Source organism: Barbus barbus (genome assembly GCF_936440315.1).
Source record: "Barbus barbus genome assembly, chromosome: 14".
Classification (NCBI taxonomy): domain Eukaryota; kingdom Metazoa; phylum Chordata; class Actinopteri; order Cypriniformes; family Cyprinidae; genus Barbus; species Barbus barbus.
The window spans coordinates 15,102,463-15,126,671 of record NC_136742.1 but is presented as its reverse complement, the minus strand read 5'-3'; the positions used below and the strand labels follow the sequence as shown (position 1 = coordinate 15,126,671).

The 24,209-nt window shown below is 36.4% G+C and overlaps 2 protein-coding genes across 3 annotated transcripts in view; one reads left to right on the top strand and one right to left on the bottom strand.

Annotated features, from left to right (window-relative positions):
- Positions 1–24,209, top strand: part of LOC306880185 (creatine kinase B-type-like) — a 985,569-nt gene that overhangs the window by 257,271 nt on the left and 704,089 nt on the right. The window lies entirely within an intron of this gene.
- The window catches only part of LOC306879863 (circadian locomoter output cycles protein kaput-like), a 63,541-nt gene that overhangs the window by 4,109 nt on the left and 35,223 nt on the right, over positions 1–24,209 (bottom strand). The window contains exons 6-21 of one of the 2 annotated variants that reach the window (XM_079433083.1): positions 19,639–19,698; positions 19,028–19,176; positions 18,176–18,267; positions 17,970–18,059; positions 17,025–17,145; positions 16,737–16,850; positions 15,104–15,210; positions 14,704–14,786; positions 9,152–9,258; positions 8,869–9,016; positions 8,625–8,700; positions 7,230–7,401; positions 7,041–7,141; positions 6,805–6,894; positions 2,571–2,729; positions 2,255–2,494 (exon numbers count right to left, since the gene is read on the bottom strand). In XM_079433083.1, the coding sequence (XP_079289209.1) occupies positions 2,255–2,494; positions 2,571–2,729; positions 6,805–6,894; positions 7,041–7,141; positions 7,230–7,401; positions 8,625–8,700; positions 8,869–9,016; positions 9,152–9,258; positions 14,704–14,786; positions 15,104–15,210; positions 16,737–16,850; positions 17,025–17,145; positions 17,970–18,059; positions 18,176–18,267; positions 19,028–19,176; positions 19,639–19,698 (1,909 nt within the window). The remainder of the gene's footprint in view (positions 1–2,254; positions 2,495–2,570; positions 2,730–6,804; positions 6,895–7,040; positions 7,142–7,229; positions 7,402–8,624; positions 8,701–8,868; positions 9,017–9,151; positions 9,259–14,703; positions 14,787–15,103; positions 15,211–16,736; positions 16,851–17,024; positions 17,146–17,969; positions 18,060–18,175; positions 18,268–19,027; positions 19,177–19,638; positions 19,699–24,209) is intronic. The other variant, XM_079433084.1, reaches the window with a different exon arrangement.

Here is a 24,209-nt window from a genome sequence, read left to right as displayed (position 1 = left end):
TAAATAATAATCTAAATAATTAATATTTAGAAATAAATATACACAGTACACACAGATATATTATGTACACAAAAACTTTTATTTTGGATGCGATTAATCACGATTCATTGTTGCCTAGCACTAGTTTATATACATTTGTCAGCAGCCATATCACCCTGTACCCCAAGACTGGTCGCCCAATGAAGCTAAGCAGGGTTGAGCCTGGTTAGTACCTGGATGGGAGACCTCTGAGGAAAACCAGGTTGCTGCTGTTAGGGTGTAACCCCGGAATGCTGGCAGGATTTGCCCATTGGCCTCTATTTTTATTAATATTTAACTTTTTGATTTAGATTTCATGAGATTTTTTACTTTACTATTTAGGTTTAATTACTTTTAGTTCAGGTTTTTTTTTTTTTTTTACTTATTTAGAATTAGAATATTATTTCTAATTTCTTATTTCAGTTAGTTGTCAAGGCAACATTTTTAAATACCATTTCATTTTCCGAATTTTTTTCTTCATAAATATTTATTTTTCTCTCAGCTTTATTTCAGTTAAAAAAAATTATAATTTTAGTTAATGACAATATTTGAATGCAGCTCTATAATCAGATGGGATTTCCTATCATTAAGTAAAATGAGGGACTAAACCTTATTTTTTATCCAATTAAATTACATATTGAGATTCTAGAACAGAGAGCATCCTGTGTCTGCTGTTTTTGCTGTGTTTGCTATATTTTGGGATGTAGATATTACTCAATGGTCATAAGACATACTGTTGCCTTATAAGGCGACTTTATCTCTCGACATTTCTGCATTGTCCAATATATTAGGTACACCTGTTCAATTGCTTGGTAACACAAATTGCTAATCAGCCAATCACATGGCAGCAACTCAATGCATTTAGGCATCTAGATGTGGTGAAGACAACTTTCTGAAGTTCAAACCGAGCATCAGAATGGGGAAGAAAGGGGATTTAAGTGATTTTGAACGTGGAATGGTTGTTGGTGCCAGACGGACTGGTCTGAGTATTTCAAAAACTGCTGATCTACTGGGATTTTCACACACAACCATCTCTAGGGTTTACAGAGAATGGTCCGAAAAAGAGAAAATATCCAGTGAGCGGCAGTTGTGTGGACGAAAATGCCTTGATGTCAGAGGAGAATGGGCTGACTGGTTAAGAGTTGATAGAAAGGCAACAGTAACTCAAATAACCACTCGTTACAACCAAGGTATGCAGAATACCATCTCAGAACGCACAACACGTCGAACCCTGAAGCAGATGGGCTACAGCAACAGAAGACCACACCGGGTGCCGCTGACAGACCAGGAGAAGGTGGACAGAAGTCAGTGGCGGGGAGGACAACATGTCTGTTCACTCCTGGAAAGGGATGGGAGATGCGTGTTGATCTGGGCACCAAGCTTATCTTTCCAACAGAGATCACCCAGACAACATTAAGGCCAGACGCTGTGGTGTGGGCCACAGCGGCCAAGAAGGCCCTCATTATTGAGCTGACTGTGCCATGGGAAGAGGGAATACCAGCGGCGCACAAGTTCAAGCGGCTCAAGTACTCTGGCAGCGGAGTGCAGAGATGGGGGATGGACCGCGACCATCCATCCAGTACAAGTTGGATGCAGGGGCTTCGTGGGAAAGTCTGCAATCCAGCTTCTCTGAGCTGCTGGGACAACTGGGATAAGCCTGAGGAGAGCCATCAAGGAGCTGGCGGAGGAGGCAGAGAAAGCAAGCTACTGGTTGTGGCTATGGAGGAGGGACAGAAATTGGGGCTCGGTACCCCAGTAAGGGCAGCGGCAGGGGGTGGCGGGGAGACATCCCCACAAGCCACCCCCCACCCCCACCCCCACCGGGAGACGTCCTGGGTAGGGGGCGAAACGTCCGTGAACGGTGGCACTAGCTGATGACCCTGTAGCTGACCCAAAGGTACACTGGAGGAGGTGCGGCAGGCAGATATGTCAAGCAGGAAACACTACCTGTAAATTTAAAAATCCCTGGACAATAAAGCCTCAGAATCTTGAGTGAACTGCACCATTTGTGTCTGTGTCATTCTTGGTTCCTGCGTACCCATCTCCTCTGCTCCATAGCCCAACCAGATTCGGATCTCGGCAATTACTTTAATGATTTATTCTAACATATTTAATTTAAATATACTGAACATAAAATTTTATAGATATTTATTCAGCTTAATAAATACATTTTAATTCCTAGTAGACTATTGCCACGTCTGTTTTTCAAATATGTTTTCATAGCTGACTGTCTCACCTGAGTTAGAGTGGAGCTCTGATCTCTGAGAAGGTTCTGTTGTTGTGGCGGTGCCTGCTGAGGATGCTGTGTGACAGTGTGTTGTGTCGCTGTGTGTGTGGATTGCAGGCCACTTTGCAGGCTCCCTGCCGGCACCACCGCCCCCTGCATGGACAGAGTGCCCCCTGGCTGCACAGATGATCCCTGCGTCAGCTGCACTGAGCCAAGGTTCACACCACTAGCTCCGGGCTGCAAGAACATCTACATAGCCAAACAAAAGTGTGTGAATTTGAGGCAGGGGGTGTATCTTTAATCAAAAGCTAGGGGGCACTCTCACCTGTAAGCCCTGGCCTTGCACCCTCTGCAGCTCCTCCTGGATTTGCCGCAGTTCATCTTGTTGTCTCTGGATGTTGGCCTCAATCATGCGTGTGCGCTGTTCCAGTTGATCCTTAAGATGTTGCATCGCATCCATCTGCGTGGAAAACTGCAACACCGGCTACGAAACAATGAACAGCACCAGGTATAATACTTTCAGCAGGCCTCTGGGGTTAAAGTTACCAGAACAATACAGGTCTTCATATGCAAAATGATTCTGCAAAATGCTCTTCAAGGTCACATGATGCTTTGCAGCAGCATTTTATATAAATATATTTTAAAATGTTATGAGAATAGATAGGTAAGATGTAAACTGGATGTATACTGTAGAATATCTCATATTTAGATTCTTAAATACATTTTAATAAACCAAAAATATGATTTCAATATGTGTGCAATGATAATAACAAAACTGTTAAAAGTGCAAACTAAGCAGTGTGAAAATCAGAGCCTGTTAGAAAAATTCTCTCTTTTAAAGGGTTAGTTCACCTAAAAATTAAAATTCTGTCATTAATTCATAAAATAATATATTAATTTGTGTTCTGAAGATGAACTAAGGTCTTAGGGGTTTGGAACGATATGAGGGTGAGTAATTAATGACAGGATTTACATTTTTGGATGAACTATCCCTCTAAAAATTAAATATTTGTATCCCTTTTTAAAAAATAGTTACCATGTTACTGTTCTAATGTTCAAACAAATGCCAATAAATATATTTTGGAACAAAAGAATTTGCATCCCAACGTAATTTGTATAACTTATTTATGCATAACTTATTCAGTTATACTTATTTATGTATAACTTATTTTTATAGAAACCAAGGATCCATTTATTTTGATCAACAAAATAGAAAGTAATTTTTTGAAATATGAATACAATTTCAAATAACCATTTTCTATATCAATATGATATAAAATTTAATTTATTCCTGTGATGCCAAAGCAGCCATTACTCCAGTCTTATAATTGTTTTAACTTTTTTTTTTTTTTTTTTTTTTGTAAAATTCTTTGAGACCTTTTTCTGAACGCGGAAGTCTCCCCTGACTAGAACGGTGCTTTACATTTCTGGTTTCTAGTCACATTTACATATTTTCCGAGCCGATAATATAAAGTGAAAATGATGATGTTAAAAATCATGTGGCACCATTGTTTCATCACTTTACAGTGTCGCAATGACCGTCTTTTTGCAGTAAAGGACCAGTCATAGCTTAATGAGTGGGAAGATGACATGAAGCGATGCGAGGTTAGCTGCATTGAAAATAGATGAGCGCACAAACAGCTCCCGGTTGGGGCGAAGTTCACGGGATTTTGTCCACTGAATGATAAGAGCAAACATTATTTTAACATTTTATTATTTCACACTCAGTATTTTAACTTAAGCGCTGCAAGCCATGCATACAGCGCCGGACATGACAGATTTTCTGATACGCAAAACAAGTACTTTAAAGGAATTCCTCGCAAACCACGCATCACACACTGTAGACAGCACAATCCTATCAACCTGCACACTTTGCCTATGTCTGCTAATACATTACTTTCTTGGGCTCTGGAATTGTCAGTCTGCTGTCAACAAAGCTGATTTCATTACTTCCATTACTAGTCATTCAAGGTTGGCCCTGACAGAGACCTGGATCAAACCAGAGGACAATGATACACCTGCAGCACTCTCCAATAATTTCTCCTTTTCCCACACCCCCCGTTTGACTGGAAGAGGTGGAGGTACTGGTCTGCTCATCTCTAATAATTGGAAATTTACTCCTTTACCATCTCTGAATATCAACAGCTCCTTTGAATCACATTCAGTTACTATTACCTACCCTCTAAAAATCCATTTTGTAGTTGTTTATCGTCCTCCAGGATCACTAGGTAACTTTGTGGAATAATTAGATTTATTGCTCTCAAACTTTCCCGAGGATGGTACTCCCTTAGTCTTACTTGGAGACTTCAACATCCACCTAGATAAACCTCAGGCTGCAGACTTCCACACTCTGCTTGCCTCTTTTAATCTCAAGAGAGAGCTAACTACGGCTACTCACAAATCAGGCAACCAACAGGACCTTATTTACACACGACACTGCTCCACTGATCATGTGCTAGTTACTCCACTGCACACCTCAGATCACTTCCTCCTTACTCTTAACCTCAACATGATTCCTGACACATCACATACCCCTCCACGTCACATGTACCACCCCTTCTGCCCCTTGGCTATCTGATGTTCTCCAAATACATTGTTCTAAACTCACGGTTGCGGAAAGGGTATGGCGCAAATCACAAAATCCTACTGACCTTAATTTATATCGATCACTCCTCTCTGACTTCTCTGCTAATGTTTCCACTACTAAAAGGACATACTATCATGACAAAATTAACAATTCGCCTAACTCTCGCATGCTCTTTAAAACATTTTCCTTCCTCCTTTTATTAAAAGCTGATGACTGTCACATTCTTCATTAATAAAATTACAAACCTCACTGCACAATTGTCCACACCACAAATCTATCAAACACATCTTACCAGCAAACATACACTCGTTCACATCCTTCTCTCCACTCTCTGAGGCAGAAGTCTCTAAACTCATCCTTTCCAGTCATCCTACTACCTGTCCGCTTGATCCTAATCCATCTCATCTCCTTCAAGCCATTTCTCCTGCAGTTGTACCTGCACTCACTCACATCGTTAACACATCCCTTCACACTGGAATTTTTCCCTCAGCATTTAAACAGGCTCGTATAACTCCACTTCTTAAAAAAACACTTAACCCAACTCTTTTAGGGAACTATAGACCGGTTTCTCCTCTTCCTTTCATTGCAAAAACACTTGAACGAGTTGTGTTCAACAAAGTCTCTGTCTTTCTCACACAGAACAACCTCCTGGACAGTAACCAATCTGGCTTCAGAAGTGGACATTCGACCGAAACTGCCCTGCTTTCTGTTGTTGAAGCCCTAAGACTTGCAAGAGCGGCTTCCAAATCTTCATTACTTATCTTGCTGGATCTGTCTGCTGGTTTTGATAGGGTCAACCATCAGATCCTCTTGTCAACCCTATTGAGGGCATCTCAGGAACCGCACTCCAGTGTTTTGAGTCTTACCTCTCTGACAGGTCCTTCAAAGTATTTTGGAGAGGTGAGGTTTCCAAGTCGCAACATCTAGCTACTGGGGTGCCTCAGGGCTCAGTTCTTGGACCACTTCTCTTTTCTGTCTACATGGCATCACTACATTCTGTCATTCAGAAACATGGCTTTTCATATCACTGCTATGCTGATGACGCTCAACTTTACCTCATTCCATCCTGATGATCCGACGATAACTGCTTGCATCTCAGCGTGTCTAACAGACATTTCTTGTTGGATGATGGACCATCACCTTCAACTCAACCTAGCTAAGACAGAACTGCTTGTAGTTTCAGCTAACCCATCGCTTCATCACAATCTCACCTTCCAGTTAGGCTCATCTACCATAACTCCTTCAAAAACAGCCAGAAACCTTGGAGTTGAGATTGATCATAAGCTGAATTTCTCAGACCACATTGCTAAAACTGCCCGGTCCTGCAGATTTGCATTATACAATATTAATAAGATCAGGCCCTTTCTCTCCTTTTCTCTTGCGCAAAACGTTGTTGCCTTCTCACCAAGCTGTTTGCCTATTGTCCTGTAGCCCATCCCAGCCTTGTGCAGGTCTACAATTTTGTCCCTAGTGTCCTTAGACAGCTCTTTGGTCTTGCCCATAGTGGAGAGGTTGGAGTCTGATTGATTGAGTGTGTGAACATGTGTCTTTTATACAGCTAACGAGTTCAAAAATGTGCAATTAATACAGGTAATGAGTGGAGGATAGGAGGGCTTCTTAAAAACAAACTAAGAGGTCTGTGAGAGCCAGAATTCTTGCTGGTTGGTAGATGATCAAATACTCATTTCATGCAATAAAATGGAAGTTAATTATTTAAAAATAATTTTTTTTAATATTCTGTCTCTCACAGTTGAGGTGTACCTACGATGAAAATTACAGATCTCTGCATTCTTAGTAAGTGGGAAAACTTGAAAAATCGGCAGTGTATCTAATACTTATTTGCCCCACTGTATGTGTCAAAGGTTAATTAGGTATATACATCGACCACCATGCTTGTCTAGTGGCACCAGGCACTCAAAGACCCGGACACTAATTAGCAAGAGTGATAGAAGTAATAGGGATGTTGAATTACCTGCACACTGGCCTGAAGAGGTTGAGGCTGCTGAGGCTGAGACACAAGAGATGTTGCCATCGTCTGTCCTGTGTTCTGAGAACTCATCGACTGAAGAGGGGCGACACACAGGGTCAATACTCATTTCATGTTAGAATTTTCTCTTCTTATCCTAAATTGTTTGTTTCCATGTTAAAATGGGTATTGTGTGTGGCCAGTAGATTTAATTTGATTCATTGATGATGGCATGTACCAACCTGACTGCTAATGGAGGACCTCCGCTGTGATGTCAGCTCAATGGCTGACACTGATTGGCGGGGGGGTGTGCTATGGTCTGTCTGTAGCTTAGTCTGTGTGGCTACAGACACACAAACATACAGTATATGGGTCAGTAAAAGTACTGTGTAAACATCTTAATATGCTATGGCTTTGTTTTTGAGAACCACCTTCTGTCTTTGGTATGTAATACATACACGTGGGGTCCGAGACAGCGGTGTGCGAGGAGGATTTGCGGGAGCTCCGTGAGGAGGCGGAGGGTGTGCGGCTGTGATCGAATCGCTCTAGCGCCTCCTTCAGGCTGGAGGTGTTCAACTGGGACTCAGAGCCAGAGTCCTGAGACTAAGCAGATTGAAACAGAAAGGATCGTTCTGAGTTCAGTGCAAGTTAAGATTTATCAACAGCATCTGTGTAACATCACTGATTATAAAAATAGAAAATAATTGGGGGAGGGGCATTCTTAAAAAAAAAAAAAAAAAAGTTAATTGAAAGGTTTATTAATCTAACAGTTATATAAATTATAAATAAATATTAAATTTATAAAATTAATATTGAATATGTTGAAAAATACATATTATATTGAGAAAATACATAAAATACACAATAAAATATAAATGTTTTTTGAATTATAAATTTGAATTATAAAATAATTTGAATGTGTGTAATTACACTGGAAAAAACAGTGAGACCCATTAAAAAATAAAATAAAAATAATAATAATATAGTAAAAATATTATTGCACTTTATTTATTTAGTTTTTTAAAATAAAATAATAAAACAAAATAATAAAGTGTGATAATACTATTATATTTTATAATAAAAAGTAAGTATTATATAATAATACAATTGTTTTACTATATAATTTTTTAGTTTGCTTGTTTTAGGAAATTTCATAATTTTCAAACCTCAAATCAGCAAGCTTTTATTTGGATGGGTTGCTGGCAAGTTAAGTATATGCACTGCCGGGTTTAGCGCTTCCGAGTGAAGCGTGTCAGTGAATGAAATGTCAGTTTTGCATTTTGCTGCGGAACCTGCATAGCCTATATTTATGCTTTCAGTCTGAATGGAAATCTTATACAGTATTACAGTTGATCTGAAATGGTGATTGTGCATTAACAGCTGTCAAGCATGTCAGTAAGCAAATGAGCGGTCTGAACTTATTTACACAGTGCATTTTTAATTTTGGTTGCGCATGCACACCTGTGCACCACTTATGTGCACCCCCGGATATTTTACATATTTTCCTTTTAAAATGTAATATAAAATCGTTTATATAAATAAACGAAATATTGAAAATATTAAACAAATATTAAATATTTAAATAAATAAAAATGTAATATCAAGGTGAAATAAAATAAATATACATTAGTTCAAATCAATTTACTTGATATTTTTACATCTTTGTCTGTTATATTTGTAGGATGAATGCAAATTCAGAATTGAATAAATAATATAATCTTAAAATAAATGTATTAAAGCTGTATGAATGACTATTACAATTATTACACATTCAAATTATTTATAAAAATAAGTAATGTCAGTAATGTAAATCAGTAAAGTCTCACCTTGTCTGCTGAGATCTCAGGAGGTGATTCCTCAATGCCCAGTTCCCTGCGCTGTTCAGCCCTCACTTCAGCATAGCTGAGACAAAAAGAAAACATCACTTATAAAATATAAATAAATATAAAACCTAAAAAATTCTCTATAAACAGAAGCACTGCTAGGATTCAGTGTAAAACCACTAGCAGAAGACAGCAGCTGTTTCTTTCTTGTTAGTAGTTCAGGTGTTACGTGTTCTGAAACTCTCACCTGACCACAGTGTGTGTGCAGACGATGAACTCCGGCCGTGAGTTCCACTGGTGGTAGGTGATATAGTAGTGAGTCTGAAGCCAGATCCACTGCTGACCTTTAGTCAGGAAACGGTAATAGCACGACTTCCCTTTACCATACTGCATCACTGCAGAGAGAGGGAGATATCTTATTATTGCAAAGTAAAAACTGAAAACAGTGCCGCTCATTCATAAATTTCAAACCATTGTCCATTTATAAAAGTGGGGAGACATGAGTACACACAAACAGTAGATGAACTCACAGTGTTCATGGCACTTGGCCAGAGTCTCCAGGTCATCCACATGATAGTAGTCGTACCCTGAAGTACCCAGAACCTCGAAGGGTAGGTAGCCTATGATGGGGGGTGCCCTGCAAAATACAACAATGCAACTTCACATCATCTGCATACATGTATTCAGTGGGGTCATTCTCAAAAAATATGGTGACAAATATGTCTGATGGTTTGAGTCAAGATAAAGAATTCATATGGTCAAGAAAATATATATAAAAGGCATATTTCTATAATCTAACCCTTTTGTACATTTCAACAATACTACAATCCTACAAAAGTGACTGAAAAAACCCTAGTGTGCCCTTCATCCTGTATAACACTGACAATTCTTATTTATTTTCTTTTTTTCCAGGTTAAGCATTAGTGCAAAGTCTAACAAGTGTGCTAAAAGCAAAACTAATTTAATACATTTAATTAATACCCTTTAAAATAAATACCCTAGATCATTTGTCCATTGTTATCTTGCCATTGGTGTTACCAAATGTTAAAAATATGTTAAATGAATGTTTAAGATAAAAGTATTTTCAAGGTCAAAGTTCAGACCTCAAAGAAGCTGTTCAGATGTGCACATGGTGATTTTCTCACCATGCTGAACTTAAAGTTAATTTACTTTTAAATGCATTTTTGTTGTGAAGGACTTAATTTAAATTATTATAATTTTCAAGTTTTAAATAGTTTATTCATTTGGACTGTTTTATTGATTTTAGTCTGATTTCTTTTGTGTGTGTTTTTGGTGATTAAATTGATACCCCATTTAGAAAACTTCACCACTGTCTTCTTTTAGGGAAAAAAAAAAAGTTTTAATGACAAAAAATAATGCTTTTATAGAATAAAACTAAACTGAACTGAATTCAAACTTCTGCAACTTCTGCATTTTTTTTAATTCAGACCATCTATTATTTTAAACAATTTACCATTTTAAAATGACTCTTTATTTATTTATTTATTTTTGCAAAGACTGAGATCTTGGAATAGATTTTCAGGCATTCCTTGAGTCATATGAAAATGTTTTGGGATAAAAACAGCATAAAAAGATCTGAAGCGCCACCAGCTTCTGCTAAACAACTGATAATGTGGAAAATCTTATTCAGTCGCTTTAATATCTAACATCTGTGCCAATTAAACCGAATCCGCGATTTGAACTGAAGAAAGAGTAGCAGCAGCGCCAGCAGCTATTCTTCCAAAACGACTCATCTAAATTCAGTAAAACCTTTCCAAGCATAATGGCATTAGGATTTTATAGAGAAAATGATGTTCATGTTATTCCAAATGTATAAGCCTTTGAGCCTGTGGGCTGAACGTGAGCTATTGATTACTCTGAGACATGCTAGTGCTAACAAAGTGCAAGCATGAGCAACACACGTCTTCAAAAACTGAGAACAGTCTCAAGGGGAGTGTATTGTGACAATCACAGGCTCACACAGATGAAGTGCAGGACTTCTCGAAAACAAGGTACTGTAAAGAAGTGAAATTAAGACAGTGGTTCTCTGTCATTTTTTACTCCAAGGCTCCCCATTGTGCACAACAATATTCTAGTGCCCATACTAAAAAATTGTTCAAAGAGTTTCATAAATTTGTTAATTAATAAATAAATCACTTATTCCAGGTCTAGAAATTAACCTTCATATATGAATCAAAATAACTCATTTTGAGGCCCCCTAGTTGAGACTGACTGCACTTCAGGTTACGTCATATAGTCAACTGTAGGAGTAGCACTGCATTGCAGTGTCAACGCTAATCTGTCACCAACTCACCTGTCAATCAACCATTGTGCTAAAAAAAAATGGGGGGTTTTAAACCTTGACCGTTACAAATGAAAATTCTTCGAAGACACACACCTTCAAGGTACCAACAAGATCAGTCGCATCTTTCACATTCTTTCGGTTAAACTGTACCACTGAATGGACTGACAGGCATTTATGTTAAACTAAAATATATTTTAAATGTTATTTTTGTTGAAACTTGTATGTCATGTATTAAATCATATTAATCATCTTTATTAATTATATTTGTAATTACACAACTGCAATGAAAATGCTGCAATTTAGTTGTTTTTTTTTTGCATATTTGTCACACTTGAATGATTCGGATCAAACCAATTTTAATATTACACAAAGATAACCCAAGTAAATACAAAATGTAGTTTTGAAATAATGATTTCATTTATTAAGAGAAAAAAGCTGTCCAAACCTGCCTGGCACTATGTGAAAAAGTAATTGCCCCCAAATCTAAAAACTGGTTTTACCACCCTTTGCAGCAACAACTGCAATCAAGCATTTGGGATAACTGGCAATGAGTCTTTCACATCGCTGTGGAGGAATTTTGGCCCACACTTCTTTGCAGAAATGTTTTAATTCAGCCACATTGGAGGGTTTTCGAGCATGAAAGGACTGTTTAAGGTCATGCCACAGCATCTCAATCAGATTTAAGTCCGGACTTTGATTTGGCCACTCAAAAAGCTTAATGTTGTTTTTATTAAGCCATTCAGAGGTGAACTTGCTGGTGTGTTTGGGATCATTGTCCTGCTGCATAATCCAAGTGGCGCTTGAGCTTGAGGTCACAAACTGATGGCCGGACATTCTCCTTCAGGATTTTCTGATCGAGTGCAGAATTCATGGTTCCATCAACTATGGCAAGTCGTCCAGGTCCTGAAGCTGCAAAGCAGCCCCAGACCATCACACTACCACCACTATGTTTGACTGTTGGTATGATGTTCTTTTTATGAAATGCTGTGTTGGATTTATGGCATATGTAACGGGACACGCATCTTCCAGAAAGTTCAACTTTTGACGCATCAGTCCACAGAATATTTGCCCAAAAGTCTTGGGGATAATCCAGATATTTGGCAAATGTGAGATGAGCCTTTGTGTTCTTTTTGGTCAGCAGTGGCTTTTGCTTTGGAACTCTCGCATGGATGCCGTTTTTGCCCAGTCTCTTTCTTATTGTTGAATCATGAACACTGACACTGAACTCTTTCCAGACTGATACATACCAACTATTTTGTTTCTCATCTGTTCTTGAATTTCTTTAGATCGTGGCACGATGTGTTGCTCTTTAAGCATGCTTTAGTTTGTCAGACAGGTTCTATTTAAGTGATTTCTTGATTCAACAGGCCTGGCAGTAATCAGGCCTGGGTTTGGCTAGTGAAATTTAACTCGGCTTTCTAAAATAATGTGGTTAAATCACAGTTCTTTCATGATTTAACAGGCAATTAATTTTTCACGTAGGGTCAAGCAGGTTTGGACAGCATTTTTCCCCTTAATAAATGAAATCATTATTTAAAAACTGCATTTTGTATTTACATGTACATCTCAAAAAATTTGAATATCGTGAAAAAGTTCATTTTTTCTTGTAACATTTCAAAAAGTGAAACTTTCATACATTTTAGATTCATTACATGTAAAGTAAAACATTTCAAGTTTTTTTGTTTCAATTTTGATGATTAGAGCTTACAGCTCATGAAAGTCAAAAATCAGTATCTCAAAATATTAGAATATTTACATTTGAGTTTCAATTAATGACCATCCCTACAGTATAAATTCCGGGTATCTCTTGTTCTTTGAAACCACAATAATGGGGAAGACTGCTGACTTGGCAATGATCCAGAAGACAAATATTGACGCCCCTCCACAAAGAGGGTAAGTCACAGAGGGTCATTACTGAAAGGTGTGGCTGTTTACAGAGTGCTGTATTAAAGCATATTAAATGCAAAGTTGACTGGAAGGAAGAATTTGGGTACGAAAAGGTGCACAAGCAACAGGGATGACCGCAAGCTTGAGAATACGGTCAAGCAAAGCTGATTCAAACACTTGGGAGAGCTTCACAAGGAGTGGACTGAAGCTGGAGTCAGTACATCAAGAGTCTCCACGCTCAGACGTCTTCAGGAACGTCTTCACTTCTGAACCAGAGACATTTTCACGATATTCAAATTTTTGGAGATGGATGTACCTGTACTTGCATTATCTTTGTGTAATATTAAAATTTGTTTGATGATCTGATTCTTTTAAGTGTGAAAAATATGCAAAAAAAATTAAAAACAGGAAGGGCAAAAACGGAAAGGCAAAAACGGCACTGTACAGTAGGTAAAATAAGTATTGAACACGTCATAATTTTTCTTAATAAATATATTTCTAAAGGTGCTGTTGACATGAAATTTTCACCAGATGTCGGTAACAGCCCACGTAACCCATACATAAAAAGAAAAAATAAATGAGTTCAGAAATTAAGTTATGTGTAATAAAATGGAATGGCACAGGGAAAAAGTATTGAACACATGAAGAAAGGAAGGTGCAAAAAGGCATGGAAAGCCAAGACTCCAGCTGAAATCTATCAGTAATTAGAAAACAATCCAGCCCCTTATCAGTGAAAATTAATATTAGCTGGTTCAGTCCCAACACCTACAGTACCAGGACGGCAGGACGATGAAGATGAAACAAGGGTGGACATTTCAGCAAGACATTGATCCCAAACACAGCCAAGGAATCTCTCAAATGGTTTCAGAAAAAGAAAATAAAGCTGCTAGAAAGGCCCAGCCAATCACCTGACTTGAATCCAACAGAACATAAGAACTAAAGATCAAAGTTCATAAAAGAGACCCACAGAACCGTCAAGATTTGAAGACTTTTTATTTGTGTGGAAGAATGGGCCAAAATCACACCTGAGCAATGCATGCGACTAGTTTCTCCATACAGGGGGCGTCTTGAAGCTGTCCTTACCTACCAACAAAGGCTTTTGAACAAACTAAGTATTAACTAAATTTCAGTAGTTCAATACTTTTTCCCTGTGTCATTACATTTTATTAAACATAACTTAATTTCTGAAATGATTTTTGTTTTCTCTGTATGTATGGATTACTTGTGTTGTTATCGACATCTGGTGAAAATTTCATGATCAACAGCACCCTTAGAAATATATTTACTGAGAAAAATGGTGACGTGATTCTTATTTTACCCGTTGCATTTTTAAGTAAAGTTTTTAATTTGACACTATTATAAAGTACACACTTTGAAAATGTACTTAAGTGTGTTAAGAAACAGTCATGAAAGTGTACTCTGTGTACACTTTTATCATTTTAAGTACACAATTCAATATAATTAAGCACACTTGTTTTTACAAGCAATGATTTGTTCATTTGTCTTTTCACTTTCTTTAATTTCCTTCCTCAGATCTGTTTAGCCCTCATTATTTTATAACTCTGCTGCTTTTTTCATTCTTTTGTTCCTTTTTTTCTTTCTTTCCTGCTTTCCATGTTTCTTTCTGTCTGTCTTTATTTATATATACAGCCATGAAATTAGAGATCCTCTGCTTGAAATCCAATAGCAAGAGGTCACAGGTGACACATTCTATCCACAGTAAAATCTCGTCTGACCTCTAGTGATCGGATCACCTGAGACAGATAATATCCGGGCCTAAGTGAAACTAACTAGGAGAGGTACTCTTTCGTTTTCCTGGAGAGGGAAGGTGATGCGTGTGCTTGACGATGAGCTCACAAAAACAGTCATGAGAACAGATGAAGTTTGTACCTGTGGTCCAAGAAGAGGAATTTCCACTCTAAACTGTGTCTGGAGGTGAATTCCTCATTGGGCTCCTCCACAGTACACATTTCCTGTGGAACAGAGGTTACAAGAGCGTTCTTACTTATAAGCACAACTAGCAGACAAAAACGAGAACAGAAACCAAGTGACCTACTTCTCACACTGAGTGTTTTGCATGCTGGTCATTTATCAGTGTCTTCATAAACAAAGCCAATTCTTGCACAAACATGTACAATGTCTATCAACACGCCCACACACATTCATTCACCCCGTGTCATGATGAATATGTACACAACAGATCTCACTGACGTTGTCACTGTCTGTCAGGCAAATATTAGAAGTCACAGGACCAATGAGAAGGTGCCAAGTCGGCTTTGGCTCAACCTACCTTGATAAACTGAGGCTTGGCTAGCCTCACAGTTGCTATGAAACACACTCGGTCTTCAAACATGGGCCTCAGCGATCGCTGGATCACGTTACGTGTTGAGTTAGGCACTACAGAGGAAAAGACAAGCAAATCTTCATGAATGGAAGTGTTTTGAGAGAAATGATAAACAATAAGCTTATTTTCTTTAGCCTACCACTAGGGAGATGCACCTGTGAGGAAACGTCAAATCCTAAATATTAATTCAGGGATAAGAAACTCCTTTTGTATCGAAAACAGTACATTTCTGCAGTGTTCATTTTTAGACATAGCTTGTCTTTTGACGAAAATGTTTAATGTTGACAAAAATGTTACATTTAGTATTTTCTTTAATCATATTTTGTTTAATGTCATATTCATTCATTTTAGTCCATTTTACACTCACTAAAATTAATCAGTATAATTGAAAATTAAATATGATTATTGTTCCTTGTATAATTATTTAGAGGAATTAACTTAAAAGACATACCTGTCATAAGTTAAATTACCATTCAAAAAATTGGGTCAGCTTTTTATTTTGTTTTTAATTAAGGAATTAATACTTGCTACCATTAAAAGTGACAGTGATCAAATTTTTTTTAATAATGTTAACAAAATGAAAACAAAAAAAGAGCAACAAATATTAACTGTTTTAAACACTGATCATAATAATAATAAATATATTAAGCATCTTGAGCATCAAATAAGCGAATTAGAAGGATCATAAATGATCTACAAAAATAATATTAAAAATAGTTTTGCAAAAAGGACAAAAATGTATCAAACTGACAAATTGTACTTTTCCAGCATTAAACATTTATTAGTTAACTTTTCAAGCATTCAAAGGATTTATTAAGCTGAACTCCTGAAATATAATATGAGTATCATTATATATATATATATATATATATATATATATATATATTATCTATTTTAATTAAAATGGTTTAATTATCATCATGGTGACTTTTTTTCTCTCATCTCATGTAATCTTTATTGTTGCTGATGAATAGAAAATTATATAAAAAAATAGATGAATAAATAAAACCCTTTATCAACAAACATTTGTCTTCAATAAATTCACTGACAGAATTAAAACATATCCTGTATTTATTATATATATTATTCTATATGATTTAAAAGTTTAAATACTCCCTCATTAACTACTGTATAATTAAGTCTATTTGTAGGTCAATTCCCCTGAAAAGTGTAAACACAGCGGCTCTGTGGGGAAAAACATGGCTTTGTTTGTTTGATCATTCCAGCCAACATTGGCTCCACCAATGGTGTGAGTCTGGAGTGGGACTATATATTTGTGCAAACCAAGGCTGTTTGGAAACCTTCATTCATTATTTTTACAATTACATTTACTGACGCCTGTCAAATTATACACTTCACCTTACGCCACAAACAGTCAACTTTCCATCTCAAAATCTGGGTCAGAAGTCTGTTTCTTTGGCACACTGACTTTTCGCAACACTTCCTATTCAAATAATGATCCTTGCTCCATCTACTCTCATAAGCAGCACAAGCAATCAAGCACTTGGCTGGGTAATTCAATAAATGGATCCATATGAAAGACTCGGCTGATGCTGCAGGCACTCGTTCTGACACTCACCAGTGTTGAGGGACTTAAAGTTTCCGATGAACTTGACATACTCATAAACGGGTGGCTCTTTTGGGTCGATTGTGCCCCGGAGCATGTGGCAACAGAATTCTAACTGGTTCTTTGCTGCAGGGAAGCAAACAAAACAAAAACAAGAAAACTGCATTAATGAGCTCTTGTCTAGTGATCTGTGCTCAAGGAAATGAGACAATAACAAAGAGAGAGACAGACCAGAAGAATTTTTTGGTCATGATGAGAGGATAAACGTGTAAAAACAGCATGTTTGAGAAGGATTCTTACTTTTTAGGTAGTCTGGGGTGAGGGTCTCTCCCTCCAGCATGTGTGTGGATAGAGCTTTATACACCTCTGAGTGCTCACCCAGTGGAAGGAAATTCAACAGATTCTGATCCACAAGATCAGACTGAAAACACAACAACAGACACTGTCAGTATCTCTCATACTTACACAGTAAAACTGTTCACATGAATAGTTAGAGCCTGCAGAGTTGTTGTTGTAACAAATAAATGGATGCAAAATCAAACTGTATTCATATCAGAATTGTGATACTGCTCATTTGAATATGGCTGTCGCTTAGTCAACAGTCGCTGAAGCCCAATCCACTCTCATTGAAAATTAATTATGTTTGGTTGCTTTGTATCTGCAAGTTGCTGTCAGTGTGGTTAGGTTAGGAGTACACAAATAGTAGTTTAGCATTGTCATCAAATTAATTATTAGATTTAATATTTTTAGTCGCTGATGAATTTAGAGACCTAACAGTTATTTTGAGGACATTTCTGTCACGTTAATTTTCGAAAAAAGTCACGCAACCATTCAAAAGTTTTGGGTTAATATGATTTTTTTTTTTTTTAAGAAATCAATTTTTTTATTAATCAACAATGTTTTAAATGAGTCAAAATTGACAGTAAAGCATTCATAATATGTCAAATAAATGCAAGTTCTTTGGCATTTTCATTTTAGCAAAGAATAAAAAAATAAAAAAATTAAAAAAAATGTGTCACCGTTTTCAGCATTGATAATAATAAAAATTTTCTTGAGCACCAAATCAGCATATTAGAATGATTTTGAGTAATAGCTGCTAAATATTCAGCTTTGCCATCTCAGGAATAAGCACGTTTTAAAATATATATAGAACAGAAACTGTTATTTTAAATTGTAATAATATTTGACAAAGTTGCACATTTTACTGTAATTTTGTTTAAATAAATGCAGTGTGTTCATACTCACAGGTAGATGTTCTAATAAAGACGTGACACTTTCTGAGACGTAGATTATGTTTCCGTCGGTCATGATGGCCAAAAAGAAGCCATCTAGTGCCTAAAAAATAAAACAAATGAATAATATCAATAATTCAACAGTTTTAGTGTTTTTACTGAATGAATACACATAAGTAGGAGGTTTAGGCAAGTGTGTATAAATGAGTAAGTTCTCACCTCCAGCATCAGCTGTGTGAACTCCTCATTGCTAAGGAAAGGTGGCTTCCAGTCCTGACGGATTTCACTTGACTCTGACTGTGCGGCAATTTCTGATGGAAAGACAACACAAACAATAAGGTTTCGGTTTCAAATACCGGACAAAGAACTAAAACATACAAGCTTTACTTCATCAGGTTAATAAACTAAATGATTAATTATAAACATTTACTTTATATATCATTGAACATAATCACGTACCCAGTAATAAAAATAGCACCGCACCAAACAGTTCAATCTCTGTCCAGCACACACACCACTTTTAGAAACGCCATCATCCATAAAAATAATGGCAAATGGAATCTGTCCAAATTTAACTTTGTTTTTTGTTTTTTTTTGCTGTTGTCTGTACAAACGTTTGTGAAGACTGTTGTACTAATAATTGAATGAGCTACCACTTTGTTGTGTACTATTGTCTTGCTGATTTCAGAAATACCAACTCCTATATGTTGTGTGAAAAAAGCAAACCGTGTTGGAAGTTTCACATTGCATTCATATGTCATCAGATGGCTCCTTCCTGTCTAAGTGGGCAGTTTATGGCTAGAATTCATCAATAGTAAACGGTCTGGCTTGTGAAATCAACTTATGTCACAAAAACCATTATTGACTGAAAATATTAAATAAATAAATAAATACAAATTTCTCTATAATGGTTTCGTTTTCTGTAGGATTTAAATGCATATTATTGCTCCAATTTATTTAACTAAATCTCCCCCCCCCCCCCCCCCCAATATTTAGAAAATACTGAATTTACTTTCATTTTCAAAAAAAGACAAATTTGGTTACGATTATTTGATATGGCACTGCAGTAACCTTTGTGCTTGCGCAGGAAGTCGATGCTTTTCTGTAGGATGGTAGACTTGTCCATCTTGCGGGTGTTGCCCGGCAGCATGGTGCCCAGTTCCTTGATGAGCACATTGAACTGGTCTCGCCTCTTCTTCTCCGACTTGTTCCTAGAAACTCTGATGGTAGAAAAAGAAGAGGTGGAAAATTCCAGTGGAAATCAATTGCTGACTTCAAGATGATGTAGTAATAACAATTTCATCACAATTAAGCACTAAAAGTCATGTAACTATCTTTTAATTTTCTTAAATTCTACAATTTACTCCTCAAAATGATATTGGGACACTATCTAATCCATTTCACGGTTCTGTGACTGTATACAGAAAATGAGGGTGAAGCTGTGCACTCCGGTTTAAACAGTCATAACTAGGTCACACTTAAGTTTCTATTCCTGGTGCAAAACCACTTTAGATATACTAAGGACTTGTCTATACAATCTGGTGTAATGAATCATGTTTAAACCACTCTTGCATGAGATAATGGAATAAAGGGTTGGCTCATAACAGGAGTTCGACTCAAGGTAAAAAAGGAAATTCCCTTTGAGGAATCAAAAATAATCAATGTTTTGCTTGTCTAATCACCTTTTTGCTTTGTCCTTCTCATCTTCTTCCATCAACCCATCAAAGATACTGCTGTCATCCCTGAAAAGAGAGCCATAGTAATAGAGGTTAGACCAGCTTGACCAATGCGAGCTCTACTCCGCTGTGTGATTGGCCAATTAAAGACAGCGTCACTCCTCATCTGTTGCAGTGTTTGTAATCACATCAGCATTCATAATGCTAAAATTTTAATATTTGAGGCTGAGCCATTTATTCAAAGGGATTGTCCCTTGAAAATAATAAGGCACTGAAGCTTTCAAGCTTCAAAAAGGACACAACAAGTCTAAAGTCATAAATATGATAGTTTTGTGAGAGAAGCAGAACTAAGTTTAAATCATTATTTGCTAATAGTGAATCTTCAAGGCAGTGTTATTTTAGTATCATTTAGACAGTTTTATTAATATTTCAACTTTTTTTCTGTTTTCAATTTAATAATTTTCATTTTAACATTAAACAATTTTGTTGCGTGCTGTCATTTTTATTAGTTTTTATTCTAGTATTACTTATTTTAGTGTATTAATTTAAACTAAAAAAATGACATGCTGTCTGGCAAATAGCTGAAATAAAATCAATTTAAATGGATTTCTTTTTATTTCATGGAACTTTTATTGCATTTTATTGTTTTAAGTAAGTTTTTTTGTGATTTGAGTTTTTCATTTACTGTTAAAAGTTGAGTTAATCAAAGTTCTGAACTGAACCTTCAAGAAGCGTCATAAAGAAAGGAAAACTAATCCAAATGAATCAAAAACTTTAATCCAAGTCTTCTGAAGAGACACAATGACTTTATATGATGATTATATGACTTTATGAATGAACAGATTTAATTTAGGCTTTCATTCACATATAAACTTGTATTCACATATATACCTTCAGAAGCTGTCGGAATGAACTTTCAGTGGAAAGACAAAAATCTCTTAGGTTACATTGTGTTTCGAAGATAAACAAAAGTCTTGTGTGTGTGGAATGACATAAGGGCGAGTAACTGATAACAGAATTGACCTCTTTATCACTTTAACGGCTGAAACTGAATCATTGAGTCACAACTAAAGAACCGGTTTTGTGAACTGCATCGATAGATTCACTGAAAAGATCCAGAACAATTCATTCCTGAATCAAATATTGTTGACACATGAACCTTTCTGTTCCCATTCATTGTAACTGCATGGAAAAGAGCGACTCAAACAATCTCCAAAATGTTGTGTTTCACAGAAAAAATACAATCACACAGGTTTGGAACGACATGAGGGCGAGTAAATGAGCGAGTTAATGAGGAAATATCAAAAGGAAATGTGCAAGTCTTTTCTTTTGACACCCCGCAATATTTAATCATAATCAGGTCATGCAATAAATAATTGATTAAGATGGCAGTAGGTCAGCGGCGGAGGTGGATATAAAGGCCTGTAGGGGTGCTGTGTGTGTGTGTCAGTATATATTTAGATACCCAGTGTTCTCTGACTCAGCTGCTTTGAAAGCACAAGACAGAAAACGAGACCAGCTGGTCATGGCAAGGGAACTGAAATCAGTTTGTAATGGTCGTGATTGGGGTTTGATTTCATGACTGATGTCATAGCTGCTTCTCAGCTCCAAAATAGTATGGGTTTGAAATGACAAGGGGTTGAGTAAATGGCAGCTTTAACTACTGGATGAGCTCTTTAAGGTCATCTCAACACGACACAACAGTCTTTTTTAGCCTTGAGATAATTGGTCTTTTGCACAGGGTACAAAATGTCCATCTGTCTCTGGAATCGCAGAGATCACAATGACCTTTCCTTTGGTGCGTGCACACGATTGAATGAGTGTTTTTGTGTGTGAGAGACGAGATGCAAGTCAACCGTATGAATGTGTATTTGCAAAGTTGCGAGATTAAAGAGTGCAAACAGCAGGCTGGGTAAATAAAACCGTGTGCATTTTGCTCTGCCACTGGGTGTCCATTACCACAATTTTACATAAACAATTCAGAGTTTTCCTCAGTCCATTTGCATCAAGGGTTGTGGGTGTGTGGCTATGTGTTTACATAAAGAAGCACCCGCTGCTCTAATAAATCCATATTATATGGTTCATTTTATTGCTGTATGTGAAAACGGAAATTTTAATTAGGAATATTCATACAATATGAAGTGACACAGGAAACAGAAAAAGAAAATAAATTTAAAAATAAAGAAAATAACGTCTAACATGTATTACTCTGAATACATTGACGTCAACTGATTTGGCTGCCAAACAAAAAGATATTTATATCTGCGCTGTGAAATTCAAAGCCATCTGCTCGAAACGGTGGGCACATTCAATATGAGGCGTTAAGATTAGCTAACATAATTTAATTAGGACAATTAAGAGAAAAGGAGTCAGAAATTGCCATTATATTTCCTCAATTTCAGTTTGTCCTTGAAAAAATAGTCATAAGCCAATAGGCCTTAGTTTACACTAGTTTTAGGGTTGGTAATGATGTTCTTCTTTAATCTCTCTTGTTCTCATCAAGTCTTTATTTGCTCAAAAATAAAGCAAAAACAAAAACAGTAATATATAAAAAATAAAAAAAAACAGTACAGTTGAAAATAACTGATTTCTATTTTATCACATTTTAAATGTAATTTATTCCTGTGATGAAAAGTTGAATTTTCAGCATCATTACTCCAGTCTTCAGTGCCACATGATCTTTCAGAAATCAATCTAATATGCTGATCTGCTGCTCAAGAAACAAGAAACAAAGTGGCCTAATATTTTTGTGGAAACCTTTTTTTTTTTTTGCAGGATTCTTCGACGAAAGCATTTATTTGAAATGGAAATCTTTTGTAACATTCTAAATGTCTGTCATCAATTTAGTCCATTTAAAATACATATTTGATCGATTTTATTAATTCTTTGCTACTTGCTATTGCTAAAGGCATAAACATTTATTCTAGTGAGATTTTCTAGTGAGATGCCCATAAGTGTGAGATGAGTCATCAATATTTTTAGTGCATTTTACTAGAAGACAAAGACTGTACCGTATGTGTTACATGCATATACTGTATATCCTGAAGTACACTACAAGATATAAATTCATTCGTCACAAACATGACACATTTTCATTGAACATAACATGCATTTAGTACATTTTCCAGCCCTGGAGCCAGAATCCCATCACGTTATGTACGAAATGCAAATGAATGCTTCAGTTGCATATTAAGCCTCACACTCATCTTTCAACATCATTCACCTCCAAATGAGTCACCGCATCTGCCACTACAGCCTCATGCATGACTTGCTGCCAGGATAAGCGCATGTGTATCGGCTCACGACTCTGAATGACCCCATTCTACACCTGTCTTTAAGCTTAACGTCTAAAAGACCCTCTGCACAGTGATAGCACACACACACACACATTAAAGTGAGAGGAGTGCTGTAATTGTTTTGAAGATACAAACAAGTCTGTAAGTCACTGCACACTCATAGTGCAGCATTTTCATTCTCACACAATCTAATATCCACTTGACTGCTTTACGAACGGCTCGTTTTGAAAATGCGGATCATTTCTGAATACTTAAACGGAACAATTAGAAGCAGAAAAATATGATGACCTACATTTCTACAACAAAAACAATGCGGTGTTTGTGTATTGACATTTCTCCATTCTCTCTCCGACACACGCACATTGAGGATGTGAATGGCTGATCATTAACTTTAATAGTGTTTGTGTTGTGAGAGAGACAATATGAACACAACAATGCAATAAAGATGTTTCAGAGGACAGTATTGATCACTAAGTATACACAGAGGCTCAATGTGTGCCAAATTAGCCATGATGTTTATCATCAAATGTAAAGTTTGCCAAAGATTGTTAAAAAGAAGAGTATATCTTATAGAGAGGTATCAATTCCTGGCACTGGCAAATATTAAGAGCCAATATTTGAAGTAGGACTCAAAAATATGTCAGCAGTGTTTGCCACATAAAGTACACTTTGCTAAACTAATACAGGAAAAGTGGGACAGTTCCTGATAATTTACCATTGGCATTGTTTTTAAATACGATACAAATGTGACCCTGTCAGTGCAAACCCATCTAAAGTCATATTTTGGTGATTTACTGTTTTCTATATAAAATCATCCTTCGTAAGGTAAAGAACATTCTGTGAAAATGCAAAATTGATATCTTTATTACTGACTAAGACCATGTCAAAGATTGAAATCATAGTGAAATTAATGGTTGAAATCAAACTTTGATGCTTGTTATCTCATAATTACATTGAGACTTTAGCCTGGATTTCACAGAGGGTCACAAATGGCAATGACACATATTCATTTAGAATAAATGGTCACCTAAATATTATGATATTTATTTATACAACATTTATTCACTAAGAACACATTCAATTGATCAACAATGACAGTAAAGACATTTATAATGTTAGAAAAATTATTCTATTTTAAATAAATTATGTTCTTTTCAACTTTCTATTCAACAAAAAAAGGAATAAATTAAAAATTAATAAATAAACATTTCCAAAACTATATTAAGCAGCACAACTGTTTTCAACACTGATGATAATAAATAAGAAGTGTTTGTTGAGCAG